This window comes from Buteo buteo, chromosome 18 (assembly GCF_964188355.1).
Source record: "Buteo buteo chromosome 18, bButBut1.hap1.1, whole genome shotgun sequence".
In the NCBI taxonomy this organism is placed as follows: domain Eukaryota; kingdom Metazoa; phylum Chordata; class Aves; order Accipitriformes; family Accipitridae; genus Buteo; species Buteo buteo.
In genome coordinates, this window is record NC_134188.1 from 13104088 (window position 1) to 13121212 (window position 17125).

Sequence of the window (17125 nt, forward strand, 5' to 3'; positions counted from 1 at the left end):
TTTGACCTTATATATAAGATCTAATTAATCTAAATTTTTAGCCATAGAACATCTTGATAACAAAATACTTTCTGGAAGCAGTTCTTTCAGAGGCAGAAATGAACACAAATACTTGCCCTACTTCATTTTTATCGCAAAAGGACCCTTCGTGTGAATCAAAGTGCACATGCCGGCTCCTCCTCCTTCCTGGAGCCCACCAGCTTCCCTTCCTTCAAATTGTTTTCCTATCTGCAGTATTTATAATAATTGCAATGTTTCTGCAAGAAGGAGACAAGGCTGTTTATTTAGGAGGCTGTACTCAGAAGATTGTCAGTTTAGCTGGACTGTTTGCTAGAAAAGAAAATTCAGTACATTAGAAGATGCCAGCTTTTATTCAGGATGAGCAAACCCATTCAGAAAATAAGTCCCTCACACCCTCTTCACACTGTCCCTTTTGGTATATGAGCATTTTTAAGTCTGAGTAGTTCATCTGTTTATTCTTTTTGTAGAAAAGAGTTATTTCCTGTAGAACAGAAGTCTTTGTGGGAAAGAAATTGAACTCTGTGAGCTTCGGTTCACAGCTTTTCATCCAAGGGTTCAGAAGGAGGTTAGGGTAAACACAAAAACTGTGCAAGTGGAGCCGACTTTGAAAAGCCTCCTCCCAACCCCCCTCTGCCACTGCCAAAGTGAAGGGAGCAAACTCCAGACAGACTTGATCTGCCACCATCCCTTGGGGTCAGCAGGACCCTCTACATGGCACACATAGTGGCAGGGGCACTGGTCCTTCTCCTGACCAGCACTGTGCTAACGTCCTCAGAATTGCCTGCACCAAGGGAGGCTCAGAGTACTCAGCAGTGTCTCTAATGTTCTTCAGTTGATAAAGGTCTGAACAGGAAAGTGTGCCTGTGTGTGTGTGCACATGTGCATATAACCCAAAGAAGGTTTAGGAAAATATAGGTTCTGATGGAGATGGACCCCATGGGCCCCAGGATAAGAGCTGCCCCTGAGCCCGCAGGTGATGCAGATGAACACTTCTCCAGCGTGCTGACGTGCTCTTATCCAGGCATATACTACAAGTCTAACACACATGACGTTTTTGGTTGGGTGATATTCATCAGTGGGAGGGAAGGACATTGTTGTTTTCCTTAATTATTCTTGTCCAGTGTGGCACAAGTTATCTGGGTCCTGTTGCAGGGGGTTTCCCAGCTGCTGCACAGCCTCCCCACCATCACTGTGCTTCTGTAACTGGAGCTAAAGAAGAAGAAAAGGGTGGAGAGCAAAGACAGTTGGAAAATTCAGAGAAGAGCCCAAATTAACAATGCTAGCAACTCCTAAGGAAATTTGAAGCATGTATCCCTATCTAGTGACCAAGAGGACATCATGGCCACTGATTCAAAGTCTCCTGAGGAAAAAAAAAAAAAGAGGGAAAAAAGCACACCTCTTTGAGACTGAAAAAAAGAAAGAAAGAAACAATATCCTTTGCTAAGAAGTGTTCATATTATTCATTCATGGTTATTCAAACAGATTGGATGAGACTGAACTAAATAGATTTTAGGCTGAAATTATTTCTCTGAAAGTAATGGTGAACTTTCATGGTGAGACTCTCAGAAAATTAGGGGTGCACTCAAGGAAAAGGAAATCATACAACTGGAAGGGTGGGATGGAGCTGCTCAAGTTGGTTGCATAGCACATCTCCCTGCTGTAATATTTCTTGTTAAAAGCCTGGGATATGGGACTGTCCTGGGATTAATGTGTGAGATAAGTGAGCAGGTCCAGAATTGTAGCAGATACAGTTTATGTGGCACAACTTCTAACACCATTGTTTAGAGTTAATTTTAATTTGATAGCTAAAATGGATACCAAAAAGCAAATTTCCATACAACAGATACAAATGGGGAGCTCTGAGACTATATTTTCAGGTGAACCAATGTTTTCCTATCAGGCTTGTTTTCTGACAGTGTCTTTGTTTCCTCATAATGTAAATTCCATGCTGATCTTTTTAATCCTGCATTTTCATTGAAAATATTTGTCCTAGACTTATCTCTGATCCTTTGTCATTGTTATAAAAAATTCAATCAACCTGAAGTTCAAACTGAAGTTCTAAATTCTTTTTTGTAGTGAGACAGGGAGTAAAACTGAAGTGTCTTGTTCAGATTTCCCAAACCTCAGATACAATGGAAGCCTGGATAATTTCTGCCCAATATACAGATTTTTTTTATACTGGAGAAAGAAGGGAAGTAATAGGGACTGAGCAAAAGGAGGAGAAATGGTAGGGACTTGTTTTAAACAAATACTAAAGGAAAGAATAACAAGGGATTTGTGAGAACTAAAACCAAACATCTCCAAAGTCTGGATATTTAAATTTAGCATTTTGGGCTTGTTATTTATTGAAATCTGAAATCTCCAATGGCACTACTGTGAACCTCTGCAACCTTGTGAGATACTGTTTCATATGTGGTGGGAATCTTGAAGGACAAACAGGTTTGCAAGAGCTGAGCATATTTATGACAGCAGCAGAAAGAATGGCTCAAATCAATTCTTAGCACACTCCCCTTCAGTGGCTTCCTATACATCTGCACCCAAGTTTGACAGCATTGCCAAGCTGAGTCAACAGGGTTACAAATGGACAGAAAGCCTCATCACAAAAATACCAGGCAGTTCATCTCCGGAAGCACAACAGAGGATGCAAAGACCGAAGGAGAATGGTAACTGAGACACGGTTTTCTCTGTAAATAAAGGCTGATGTCAAGACTTACTGGTGTGATCTGGGGGTAGCCAGCACTGCTATTGTCTGTGCAATACTTTTCCCAGGATTACACAAGAAATTTCAGTTTCAAAGAGAGTCTGTCTGATAAGTTTTAGCAGCTCTCACGTATTCTGCAAAAAAAACCCCACCAACCCCTCTGCACCATGCTAGTGACGTATACAAAGTACAACAGCCAAAAACTTTTTGTCCTTTTTTTTTGTGTGTGTATGTGTGGGTATATAGGAAATCATCCAAAAGAAATCAAATTAAGAAATGCATTGCCAATTATCAAATATACATAAATTAATCTTTGCCTGAAATACCAAGTCAGAGGACATATTCACCTACTCATCACATTTCCCACTGAAATTAACAGAATAAGGTGGTAGGCCTGCAAGGAGTAGGCAGGGAAAAAGCCACCACATGTTTGCTGCAGCATGTGATAATAACTCACTGCCGAGCGTGGTCGGGCTCTCATCCCACCTTGTCTTCCCTCCAACAGTCTGTGGCTGCCCTGGATTTGGGCGGCCGTGTTGCTCCAGGATCAGCTCTGGGGAGAAAAACCTGTCCCAGAGGTCCTGGGTGGGAACTTGGCTTCATCCTTCTCTTCCAAGTGTCCATCCAAGGCAGGTGGCAGTGGCAGGGCCTGGGAGGTACCCTCACTGACTGCTCACTGAGGGAAAGGTAGCAGCAGATGGGAGCATCCCTTCGCTTGGGTTACAGCTGGGACAGCAAACCTGGCACGTCCCCAGAGAGAGAAAGAGGCAGATCTACAGCTGAATAAAGACAAGGCAGGGGAGTTTTCTGTCTTCACCTGCACACATCTGAATGGATCTCAGAGGGCTGCAGTGAGACTGCCCTCCTTCATGCCAAAGTGGTCGTAGCTTGACAAAGCTTTCGGGAGTATGAAGTATGACTGACAAAAGCATTGTGCTAACACAGCCCAAGGATACATGTATCAAGAGTGACTCCAGGTTGGAAAAAACTGCTGGACAAAGAGATATTTAAATAATAAATCAATTTAATTCATCTGAGAGAACAGGTCATAATGACAAAACTTGATTAAGGTCTAGAAATATCTACATGGGAGAATTCCAAGGGTAGAGTGTTATAGCAGATAAAGGCAAAACAGCACAATCAAATTCCTGGATGCAGAAAATAGCTGCGCTTAACTTCAAAAAAAGACACTTTTTACCCCTGAGGGCTTGAAACAAAATAGGTAAGGATCTAGATTTTCTTTCACTCAATGTCTTTAAGTCAGTTCTGAATAGCATTTGAAAGCCCAGCACCAGCATGGGAAGTGCTGCGGGCCGTGACATGTGTGCCCTGCAATGAGATGCTTGTAATTTTCCTTCTGGACTGTAGACTTGTGAGTCTCTGAAAAGAGCAAGGGATTGTCCAAACTGCCTGTGCTAATAGGTGATCACAGTCTGAGTTCCTCAGGAAGATAAACACTCCAGGTGGTAGGTGGGTACTGTGAGATGGGAATCAGCATGCACCACACAAAGATTAGCTTGTGAAACCAAATGACCAGCCCACATCCCAGTGTGGGTGTACCCATTACCATCAGTGTTTTTTCTGTCATCTTTATATGATATAAATTATATCATATGCTGATAGATGCTTCTTGTCTCCTTGTAATCCTGCCATTTTTTTGTCTTTTTCCAAAATAAACACCAGAAACCAGCAACCCCTTGGGCTTCATGGTTTAGTGATGGACTTGGCAGTGTTAGGTTTATAGTTTGACTCAATGATCTTATAGGTCTTTTCCAACCTAAATGATTCTATGATTCTTTTGCAACAGTTTGCATTCATTCTGCTACAAATGTTCACTCCCACCAGCAAGGATAACCACTCCAGCACTGCCTCTATCCACATCACCTTTTCTCTGGTCAGAATTTGCTATAGCTGCTCTCCTCATTCTTTTGTCTCTATGTTTTTCCTAAAATCTTTTTTAGAGATGTAAATATCCCTCTTTCCTGTATATAGGGAACTGTGTGCCTATAGACAGTAGAAGTTCAGGCAACTACATGTGGATCTTGCAAAATGGGGAGTCTCCTAGAGAAGGGGACTTGGAAAATACGTGGCACCTTATCATGAAAAGAGCAGAAGGGAGCAAGGAGCCTATGGGGAAGCAGGGCATTATAGGGGACAAGGGTTTAATATATGGTCTCATCTTTTTAACACTATTCATTTACCAGACATGAATAATCCTTGGTGAGGATGCCAGTTCCCCATTGGGATGGATGAGTCAGGATCTGTGGGTGTGCAGGTGACTGTTAAATTTTGTGCATGATCAGCAGCTTAAATCCCACCCTTTAACATCATCTCCCAGCACACACTGCTGCATGACATGCTTAGTATGAACCTCCTGTTCAGCAACCTGTTCCTTCTGTCCCAGGAAACTTGTTGCTTCCTTCATCTTTCTAACTCCTCGCTGCCACATTGGCTGCAAAGGGTTTGAAACTCAGAAAATTGCACTCATCAAACGTACATTTAGACTGACACCAAAGCCTCATATCAGACAGTCATGTTTCCCTTTTCTTTTTAATTCACTACGTAGGAGCTGCTTGGCCATCAAACAACTGTTTCTCTCTCTCTCTAAGGTGTCCAGAATAGGAACAATATTGTTTCACGTTGTAGAGCCAGTGTCAGGAAGGAAACAGTCCTCCACTAAAGAACATTTTCAGAATGGTATTTAACTTGCAAGAAGCTCAAGGCCATTGCAAGTTTTTGCACCAACCCCCACTCCAAGCTGGGACATAGCACCTCAGTGTTAGATCAGGTTGCTCAGGACTGTGTCCAGCAACTTTTAAGTATCTTTGAGAATGGAGGCTCCACAGCCCCACTGAGATACCCGTCTTCACTTTTGATGAACTTCTCTGTGAAAATTTTGTTTACAAATGTCTAACTTGAATTTCTGCTTTTGCAACTTCTGTCCTTTTGCTGTCTGTATATCCCCTTCAAGCCTTTGTACGCAACTCTTGACTTGGTGTTTCCGGAGATGCTCTCCATTTCCTTGGATTGGTCTTCCATTGGATTCATCAAACAAGATGTTTGGACCTTTACTAGACCACTAGTAACAGCTTGGTACAAAAGATTTGGCTTTTCTATGTCTCATTCCAAGGACTTTCTCCAAGTACTGTCTGCTTTTGTGAATACTGCTGTAGTTCTTTCTTTGTTTCTGTTTCCTTTGCGCATCTTTCTGTTTGACATTAATGGTAGCTGGAACTGTGGAGTTTGGCATTTTTTCATTATTTTTATTGTGGCCTGACACCAGTCTTCACAATGACTGAAATGTTGCTCAGCAGCATTTATTCATGTGCTGATGCCCTGTATAAATTTTCAATACCACAGTTGGAAGATACACAAATCTTTTTCTTTCCTCTTCTTTCTTCTGACAAAGAACATAAGAAAGGATGTTCTAGAAAGGGACATCTTTTGTCTTAGCATCATTTTACTGAATACATTTTTTTTAAAGTTAATTTTAGCATTTATCCAAGGGAGCTAATTCAAAAATAGAAGAGAAAGTTTTCTTATTGATGACTTCATACTTAACCAAAAAAGAAAAACATTTTCTCCTGCCCAGAAATTACTTTGTCTGCTTTCCACCTACCGGGAAACCCTTCAGATATATCACCTTTACTGAATTGTGGTGTTTATCCAATATTACAAACTTAATGTAAGGGTATAAATCTTATTTTCCTGATGGATATTAAAGTAAACAGGCCTGAGGAAGTATCATTGAAATATTTATCTTCTTTCAGCTGCAGATTTAGTCAGAGGGAAGTTAGGATATTTGACATTTTATACACAGAGAAGCTTTAGATTTACAAATCTTCATGTGTCTTTTTTTTCAGAGGCAAGTTCATAAATGAAGCAACTGTTCCCAAATTGTCACTGTAATGTCACTCACTTCCATGAAGTCATCACATCACTTCTGTCGCTGTAACAGCCTAACATTGTCTGTTGCTGATGTCACAAAAACATTGCATTACCTTCACTTTGAAAATAACTCTGAAGTGCTGACTTTAAACGCAGCCTTTCTGCAATATGTTTTGCAGGAAATCACCATTTTAACAAGAAAACTTGAAAATGAAATATTAATTGCACTGCAGCTTGTAATTCATCATAAGGAAAAATATTTCTGACTATGAAAAACATGCTGTTTCCTTTTTCTCTTATTCTTTTCTATATAGTATGAACTGTTGAAAAGTTTTATATGAAGCTAACAAATTGCATAAATAGTATAGAAAAAATCAAATGCAATTTAAGATGGACAAATGTAAAACTGGATACTTGAGTAGGATTAATCTACTACAGAAATGCAGAATGAAGGATAAGTGGCTCTGCAGCTTTACTAAAAAAAATCAGGAAGAAAATGCACCAACATCCTCATACTCCTGCAGATAAAATAAATATAAAATTTAGGAATACTGTCTGCAATGCACATGAAGGAATCCTTGTGCTTTAATTGTGACCACTCATCAGGCCTGAGCTGGAGGCAGCTTTCGATACGGGGTTTCATGATGGATGTGGTTCAGTTGGGAAGAATCCTGGGGACAACTCTGTAATCAGTCTGAGGTTTAGAAGTTAGTCTGAGGTTGGCTATCATGGAGAACTGGCGATACTATATTGCCTTGAAAGAGTGGGCTGGGTGGTGACAAGATCACAACCTTCGTCAGGGATGAATCAAGACACCTTGGCACAAAGAAGAGCTGCAACAGAGAAAGAAACCCCAGGGGGTGGGAGAAAGCCGTGGGGTTTGGTGTAGGTGAGCAAAGGTGGAACTCACAGCAGAGAAGGAGATTCATGACCAAGGGGTGAGCTGGGCTTGGAGGGAGCTCTGGCAGGAAAATGCCAGAGACCAGAGCTGTTGTGGGGCTTGAAAAAAGGAAAGAGAGCTAAGAGGGTGTGCGGGACAGCAGGGGAGCTGCGAGGAGGAAAGGCAGCCAGAAAGCAACCAGTAGAGCAGGTCCACAACTTGCCTGTTCAAATTTCCATTTTTATCAGTCCCTTTCCCCCTCACTAGCTATAGCTCACTGATGCCTGACAGGGCAGGACGCTAGTCTAGATCTCACAGACAGGGAAAAGGGCCGAGGTGGCCCAGCAGGGAGGGAGGCAGAGAAAGGATGGGGCCAGAGGCAGGAGCTGGAGCAAAGCACCTGAGCAAAGGGCTTTCTGCTCCTCTGGTTTGCTGATCCACAAGTGGCCAGGTGAACACCACACAAAGTGACTTTGTGGATTGTGACCATTACTGAGACTTGTGAGAAGATGAGATAGTATGACTCTGGTTTGGGTGGATGTCACTTTCATTGAGCTGATGGAAAGTCAAAAGCCTCTCTTGCCTTGTGACGATGTTAAATCTGGAGAGACCTTTTCTCAGGTTGACCACAAATTGCTAATGCTGTACTACCACACACAGTCCCAAAGAGCTTCAGTGGTCTTCAGAAAATGACACAGTGACATCAATGCTGAGTGAAAGCGTCAGCCCATTTCCTCTTTGGGCCAGGACTCCTATGATTTATCTGTAGAAAAATGCCACAGCATTTGCCAAAAGTAGAAGGAAAAGGTTAATGCTTGTAATTTTTTTTTTCCTAGGTTAATTTAATGTCACAGTGACTCCTGGTTTTCAGTTGCTAACAGGGAGTGTGATAATCAGGTGGTCAGGTCTGGGTGGATGGGAAAGTAGATAAGCATGGTGGACCAAATCCTTTCAGCTCTGACCTTAACTGCACGCTTTCTCCTGAGCCTGATTCTGTTGGATTAGGAGTAAGAGCGAGACGGGCTAGAAGTTGTGCCTGCATGTTTAAGAAAGAAACCTCCCCTTCTGTTCAGGAACTTTGCAGGAATTTCAGACTCAATTGCATCATGCTTGCCACTTCAAAGCCTTCAGCAACTGATCACACACTTGGAAAATATCAAACCTAACTTAATCTGACACGGTTATCAGTGTAACTCAACCTGTCTGACAGCCTCCTTCCTGAGGGTTGCTACAGCTCCCTTGTACTCAGAAATGTCTCAGGAGAAACAGCAGGCATTCCTTCTTATTCAGCGTGATAATTGCTTGTTTTAAAATAGAGTGCTTTTTGTACATTTTCTTTGGGAATGATGCAATTCAGTGTTTCATACAGTTGACTTTGTTTTGTTGCTTTGTATTAGACTTATTTTAAAATATTCCCTATATTAAGAAATGAACTCTTATACCTAGTCTTCATATAAATGATCTAATTTTCATGTACTTTCATTTCATTTGTTACCCTCTTGGGTCTGATACATGGAACAGTTCCAGTGATGAGGATCGAAACTGGCTTGCCCCTGGCTGGGGTTTCTTCTGTAGACTTTTCACTTGATGTGAAGAATTAAGTATTAATAGAGCAACGTGAACCTGGAAATTTCTGCATTGCCAATAGTTAGTTAACTCACTTGAGCTGTAAGAGATACAGGTTCAAGTTCTTGCTGTAAACAAAATGTACCAGGTTAAAGGCACAGAAAGATTTGCCTTGTACCTCTGGACATCCTCAAGATGGCTATACTGACCTGCCTTCAACCCTTCTGATCCAAAGCATCATGCCTGAAGTGTGCTGGAGATACATTTATCATTAAGCCCCAACAGGGAGATGTGTTCCCACCTCCTCTCACCTCTCCTTTGAGAATTCAGATTTCAGGGCATCCAGGTGCTGTAACAAGGGTTCCCACCATGTCACCAGTGTCTTGTATTAATTAAATGGTAATTTTAATTAAGTGTGTACCAACCCACATAACCTTTTGGAGTTGAGGGAAAGCAGTTATCTCTAAGGGCTGGTGGTATCTAAATAGCAACTATGAGAATAGCAGGGAGACAAAAGTAGTGCGTTTACACATAGAGTGGCAAATAAGTGACCTCCAGGCATCAGATACTGTGCAGCTGAAGGGTATAGACATACATTTTGGAGGTGTTGGTAGCAACTCTGTCCTTGTCTCACTGATGTTGTGATCAGAGCTAGTCTCACTCTATTTCGCAGTGTGGTGGCTGGACTTTGGTCACCACGAGTAGGAGTCATCTGGCCAAGTGTAGGCATCTGTAGTGTAAATGTCAACATTTGCATTAGTCACCCTTGGTTGTCTTCACCAACAAAACTCAGAAAAGATTGGTAGGGCATGACTATCTCACCCACAAATAGTCATCTAAAAATCAGTCGATGTACTGCATCCTACAAGTTTCTTAGATAGTTATGTTCAAGATGTTTAAAGTCAGTGAGTGTCGCCCCAGATACCATCAGATGTTCTCAGAATGCCATTGAATTTTCTATAGGCTTTCCAGCAGTTATTTCATAATCTTTGTGATGGAGCTTTTAACAGATTAATTTTCTAAAGAATATTGATTCTGTCCTTTAGCCAAAAAAACAATTCTTTTCTTATAGTTGTTTTAGAATCAAGTGTTAGGGAAATTCTAGCAATTGACAGTATCGCAGATAACCAGAATGTAAGTGTCCCTTTTACAATACAGGCAAAGAATTAATATTTCCAGTCTGCTCACAAAAGCATGGGAAATCTTTCACATGGCATGGTGGAAGAAGGGAAGACACCACCTCTGTTACATTGTTATGGACTTGATGACTACCGTAATGTGTAAAAAGACTCTTTTAATGGATTTCCTGGATTTAAACAGCTACAGTCTTGTGCCTTCCAAATTCTCCAAAACTTCTACACAATTAGACCAAAATAAGTTTAAAAATCTCACCAGATCAGATCTTCCCATCCACACTAGTGCTTGCATTTTTACATCAATTTTGTGCCAACTTAAACAATTAGTATCAGGCATAAGGCTGGGTAGAATCAGGGTCTTAGTACTGGAATCCTTATAGGAATAGCTAAAATATACAATAACTTGAAAAGTCATATAAATTTTTTCAAAACCTTAGGAAAATATAAAATTCATCTTAAAGCACTTTAAAGTCCACTTCAACAGTTTAGCCTTGTTGAAGGTCTTTAGACCTATTAAAGATATATCACTTTAAAAAGACATTCAGGGTATGGCCTTTATGACTTTTAATGTTTGGTGCTAATGGAAGATGATGGATTGGTGAGCTAGGAGCATGAACCCTTGTTTTAGCCGTGAGGAAAAGCTGACAGCAGTGCACACTCCTCTGAAGTGTGATAACAGCGTGCCTCAGTCTCGGCTAACAGATCTATCCAGATTCTGAGCCCAGTTACACAAATAATAATACACATTTGCATTTAAGTTAGCAGCTTGGAATATGTGTTGCTACATTTGAATCCACTTTCAATGCAGAGAAAAAATATTGACGGTGGTCAGAACTTGGAAGACGTTGCCCAGAGAGGTTATGCATTCTCAACACTGGAGGTACTAAAATTTTGATAGGACTAACCCTGAGAAGCCTCTCAAACTTTGCAGTTGGTTCTAATTTCAAAGTTCAATCTGCTTTAAATGGAGGTTTGAAGCAGATAACCTCCAGAGGTCCCTTCCAATCTAAATTATTCTATGATTCTTATTTACTAGTTTCAGCTTGCCTGACCTTAGTTTCAATGTTATTATGAAATCAATGTTGTTATGAAATCAAGAAGTTATTTGGAATCTGTGACATTCCTCTCATTTAGAAAAGGAAGTGACTCCAAATTTCTATTTGTAATTCCACTGATGACTTCTCACCCTTAGACATTCCAGCTGAAGTTTAACTGGTTGTTGCACGGCAATTACATGTTTTGTTCTAACAGTGTTAATTAGTCCATGTCTACAACAAATCTTTGCAGCTCCTTGCAGGTTGCCCTTCTTTTCTTGCTTTTGGCGCTAGTGTAGTAGGTACATTCTGCCAGTTGAGACCTTTAGGATCTCACTTCTGCTGTAATTGTCTAGTCATGGATGAAGTCCTGCTTACACTTTGAGATGGCAGAAAACCACTGGAGTTTCTACACCAAATTAAAGAATATTTGCTCTTCATTCTGACATCCTATCAGGTCAGAAGCCAGCACAGAATTACTAAGGAACAGAAGAGAACAGGTATTGCTCTCCTTCTTCACCACACACAATGATTACAACCGTTTGTATGAAGTTATACTCCTTTCCCCAGGCTCTGTTCTCAATTGTACAGAGGCAAATTCAACTCAGAACATGTACATTCAGCTCCCAGAATAGTCTCTAGGTGAAATTCAGCAATAATGAGTGGTTGTGTAAGATTAATTTTGCATTTGAGGTCCTTAGACAACCCAGCAAGTCTGTACTGATTTTGAATTTAATAGCTGTTTAACAGAAAACACCACCAGTGTGTGAGGGTTGAATGTGTAGAACAAAAACCAGCTAATATAACAGTGAGTGCCAAAGGAGGCTTGTCCTACAGTATGATTCACACCAGCTCAGAGGACACTTATTTTTGCAGCCAAGTCTAATACTGTAAGTATTAATGTTAACAGTTGCACTTAATTACATCAAAACTGAAATTATTTTAGTGGCAGATAAATACATATATCACTCAGTTCATCATTCAGATAGCTAAATGTAGATGTCTATAAGAAAATTATGTGTCTAAGTTCTTTTCATACTCCATGGAGATCTAGTCAATGGAGGCTTGAAAACAACTCCGCTGAACAGACTATAGGACATAATTCAGTTACTCACCCAGAGGTACCTGGTACTGTTTGAGATGCCTTAGGCCATCTGAGACATCTGCACAGGGCTCTTAGATCTGACCCAGGATCTACAGGAGACTCATGCTTTTCTGGACTTGTAGTAAAAGGCCAGGTGGGATACTCAAAAGGCATCCCAAGTGATCCCAAATGCCTAGGTTTATGCAGAAGACATGAGTCTTTAGTTGATCAGAATTACTCCTTTGATCACCCTCAATTAATTTGCCCACATATAGCTATCCTGTGCTCTTTCTGATTCTCTGTGGTGATTGAGATACATTTGGGACTGGCAGATACGACTCAATGTTGATGGGACACTTTCTGGACCATTAGCTGGAGGCCAGGCAGCATGGCTTGGGGCATCTGATGTGAAGGAAAATGGGTCAGGTTCTGTTGCCTGTATTCTTTTTGAGGGAAAAATCTTGGAAAAATGTGGACAATATTTGAGTAAATGCCTCAATATTAATAGATTCCTTTAATTAATAGCATCCTTTGCTTATTTTTTCTCCCTTTGAGCCAGTCATTGCCATGAAGCTGCTAGATGGAGGCGGCCAAAGAAAGAGCTGGGGGGAGGATGGAGGAGAGCTGTGACTGCTGTGCTGGGAAGGCAGGATGCTGCCCAGCAGCTGCCAGGAGCTGCTCTGCTGCTTCTCACAGCCTCAGACCCTCACACCCATAGGAATGGAGACCATGGCATTCCTGAACCTGACATGGGGAAGGGATCTCCTCCTTTGGGTCATATTTCCTACACATGTGAGGAGGGTAACTTCTGGCACTGATCGTCAGAAGAATGGGGGAAAGATACAGAGCGGAGTGAGAAATTAGTGTTTTGGGAGAAGGGAGAAAAGCAAAAGAAAAAATGTCTGAGTGGCAGCTAAGACAGATACGTGAAGATGGTCATAGCAGTCATGCAACGGTTATCCCCTTGGAATAAGACAACAGAGTAAGCTACTGTGGAAAGAGCAGACCGATCCCCTGAGATTGCTTTCTCAGTTACCTGAATTCTCAGCAACTCTCTCTGTTGCAGCATTTCCCTATCTATTTTTCCTCTTATTTTTAATTTTATTTTATATCTGTGGTATTTTATGACAGACATTGGCAAATTCACAGTCTCCTCTTCACCTCACCTGACAAGTTTTTTCTGAGCAAAGCGTCCCCTTGCCAAGGACAAAGCTTGGAAGTGGTAAGAGGATGCAGCGATTCCTCCCTGTGGCTGCTGGCCACATGCCCTTGGTGGGTCACGCCATTCCACGGCCATGCTGCTCAGTGGCTGCACTGCTCATGCAGTGATTATGAATCCTCTCGGTGGGGATCTTTGGTAGTTACTGACACTAGACAAGACATCTCAAGGGACTCAGGGGTCTCGTTGCCAAGTGGAAACCTGACTAAGGCAATTAAGAATGGGCTCCATGGAGTGACGTTCCTAACTGCAGTGATGGGCTGTTTACTGAAGGTGAAAAATAAATGTAATGTAATGCATTAAAGAGAGAGGGGAGCATGTAAGAGGAGTAACACTGGAAGACAGTAAAATATCCCAGGACAGCATTGGCATTGCTCACAGTCCTGAATGAGGAAAGGATGAAGACGAGATCCTGGAAAACCAGACATACACAGCAGAACAAAATAGACAGCATCCTTCACACTCAGTCTCCCAATCTGTTTGCCCTCTAATATGTTACTTCATGAAAAATCAAGACACTTTTTTTTTTCTTTTAAAAAAAACCCCAAAACCCAGCAACACAGAAGTTGCTTTTTAAATTCAGCTGTAAAAAGAAATCTGAGAGGGAGCTCCCAGCTTTACTCAAACAGGAGAAAAACCAGACAACTCACCATTCTGGCCACAGAAACACAAGCAGTTCACAGTAACTCATGAATGAGCTAAACATGCCATTAAAACAAGGATATAAAGTGAGTTTAGTCACAATGATTCATTGCAGTGTTATGTATCTTCTTCTCTAAGACCCCTGTGCACTTTGTAGTCATTGTGCTTTAGGGGTAAGCATCATCTTACTTTCACCTTTGCCTGCACTGTCAAGCTCTGTATAAGAACTGGTTGCTCTCAGTCTAGATTATAGTCAGTGGAAAGACACAGGCTCTTACTGCTACGATTCAGCAGTTTGATGTTTTAATGTCTACATTAAGATGCAGTCATTCACTCTCATTGGTTATTTCCCTCCAGTAACTATAAAGGGTGTCTAGAGTATTTGAGGTAAGGAAGAAATTCATATCCATATTGTCAATACCTCAACTGAAGCTAACATCTGCTTCACTACTTCCGTAGATGTCTGTATCACACTGGATGAGTATCACCTCAGTGGTGCTTTCGTTTGGTTGCCCTTTGCTGCAGTTGTTGAGGGTTGGTCATTGTTTGGCAGCGTCAGGCTCCCCCCTGCGCCCACACTCCTCTTCGTGAGGGCCTGGAGCCTGGGGGCTGAGAGAAGCACCAGCCATGGAGCCTTTGGTCAAATGTAAGCCATCTGAACATGACCCTTCATGGGCCTGGCAAAATCACGAGGGCGTTAGAAGTTACGATTAATCCAAGTTTGATCTAATTTGTGTACTGGGCTCTGGCACGGAGCTGTTTGTTACACTGGTGACAATACTGCAGATCTGGAGACCACTGCAGTGTCTAGTGTCGCCATGAAGAATGACCATCACAGAAGAGACTTGCTACAACTTTGCACCTACAGACATGCCTGCTCCTGTTGACATTTGGCTTTTATTCAAACGGTGCCTGCTAGCCTTTCCCCGGCATGCCACTGAAAGGCTGGCAGATGAAAACCGAGGTTGCTGTGTACCAAGCACGCTCTCTCTATCACATCAGTCTGAAAGACTGTCATTTGTACTTTCCAGCTCCCTGGTATCTCATGCCTTGACCTACCCACAGAACAAACCCTGTCACTGAATGGTTCCCTAACCTCTCAGAAAGGGTACAGTGACTAGTATAAAATACCCAGTGAATAATCATGACAATACTTTGACAGCTTTGAGTCCCTCCTCTCTAAGGACTTAAAAGCACTTCAGAAGTGTGTAGGCACTCAGACTGTCTCTGATAAGGTCCTGCATCCTGCTCTAAGAAATGAACCACCTTATTCTATTTTCCAGGTGACATCCCTAATGATCAGAAAACAACTCAAGCTCTGTCGATAATTATAAGAACGTTTGTTGTTTTATTCTTTTTGGTGGGTACAAAAACCACAGTTTCTTACACAGAACAAGATTATAAATAATATCTGTAACATGAGTGACCCGTAGTCTCTTTTGATTCTACACTGCAGACTGATGACATACTCTAAACATTTTATCATTTTGTTTCTTGTATTAGACAGATGCAAATCTGTGGAACACGGAATGATGGAACAGAATGAAGGTAACAGCAAACAAGAGGATGACCAACAACTTTTATAAAAAAAAGTCTCTGAATTTTATTACAGTGATGGCATTTTATATCAATTATTGCAATGAATTGTTCCCTAAGATGGTTAGAAAAAAGAATTGTGTTGTCCTCTACCGAATTTACATCAGTTAAAAAGCAAGCATGTTTCAATATTCCTCTTTTTTTCAAAGAAAATGTAAATAATTTCTTTATTTTTTTCACAGGATTTACATATTTATCATTTTCTTATCACAGTTTAGTGATTCATTTCTACAGCTGAACAGCTGAGTATTCTTCCATTGTATATATTGATGTTCTGGAGACACAGGTTAGCATGTTCATTGACTTCTATAGCTATTTTTCTTTCTTTGTCAAGACAAAGACCAAAATGTTGTCCTTTCTGAGCATGTTCTTCACAGTTTAATGCGCTAAATTGGCAAGTCTTATTAGTTTTAAGTCCACTCAAGTGAAATTTGTTGCTGTTAATACACCCTCCCCAGCCCCCTCCCCCCAACAAAACTAAATTATGAATTTTCCTGATATAAAATCTGAGTTTGGGTTTCCGAGCTGAGCTCATGCACACATTGTTGCTGATGATGTCTGGCGCATTCGGACGTACTTCCCTTTCTCAGCCAAATTATTAGTTCATCAATGACACTCCCATGTCGTTACAGTCTGTGCTGTGTTCCCATCAGTCACCAACACAGTTTGATTAAGGCACTCAATTAATTTTTTGGTTTTTATGGTAGGTCCGATGCAATTACAGCCAATCCTGAACTTTGTCTAATTGCAGTTCCAGTATGCACGGCCTTCGGGCAGTCGGGAGTCAATACGCGTCCGTTTTCTCCCACACTCCCTGTGATGGATAATCTGGCTTTGTTTCTTATGGCTTCAGAAAAGGTAAGCTAGGTTTGGAAAAAAAAAAGGAGAAAAGAGTCAAGTGTTACAATGTTTCTGTCCTTCCACAAACCAGGACACAGCAAACACCAAAATATTAAATTTTAGACATCTGCATTTTTTCATGTTAACATTAAATATAGTAATAGTAATCATCGTAAATGTAATACGTAGCATTAAAGTCTACTAGGGGAAAAAAAGACTAGCAATTCTGAGGGTAAATTTCATTACATTAAATCAAATCATTATTGATTTAAATATAAAAACCAAATTTGATCAAGAAATTAACAGAAGAGGCAATACCTTCATTTAAACTGCTTCAAACTACATTTATATACAGTGAAAGGAGAATCAAGACCTTTTATGAACCTGAAAGCATTAGCATCTGTGAATAAAGTCATGCACAGGTGTTGTTTATAGATTGTAATAGCTGTATCAGCTATCTTTGTGATAATTCAATGGATCAAATCTAAAGAAATTATTACTTCTTTTCACAATGCACA

The 17125-nt window shown here is 41.0% G+C and overlaps 1 protein-coding gene across 2 annotated transcripts in view; it reads right to left on the reverse strand.

Annotated features, from left to right (window-relative positions):
• Positions 1 to 15501: 15501 nt before the first annotated feature.
• Positions 15502 to 17125, reverse strand: part of GRIA4 (glutamate ionotropic receptor AMPA type subunit 4) — a 240424-nt gene continuing 238800 nt past the window's right edge. For both annotated transcript variants that reach the window (XM_075050019.1, XM_075050020.1), the window contains exon 16: positions 15502 to 16630. In XM_075050019.1, the coding sequence (XP_074906120.1) occupies positions 16466 to 16630 (165 nt within the window). In that variant the 3' untranslated portion in view covers positions 15502 to 16465. The remainder of the gene's footprint in view (positions 16631 to 17125) is intronic.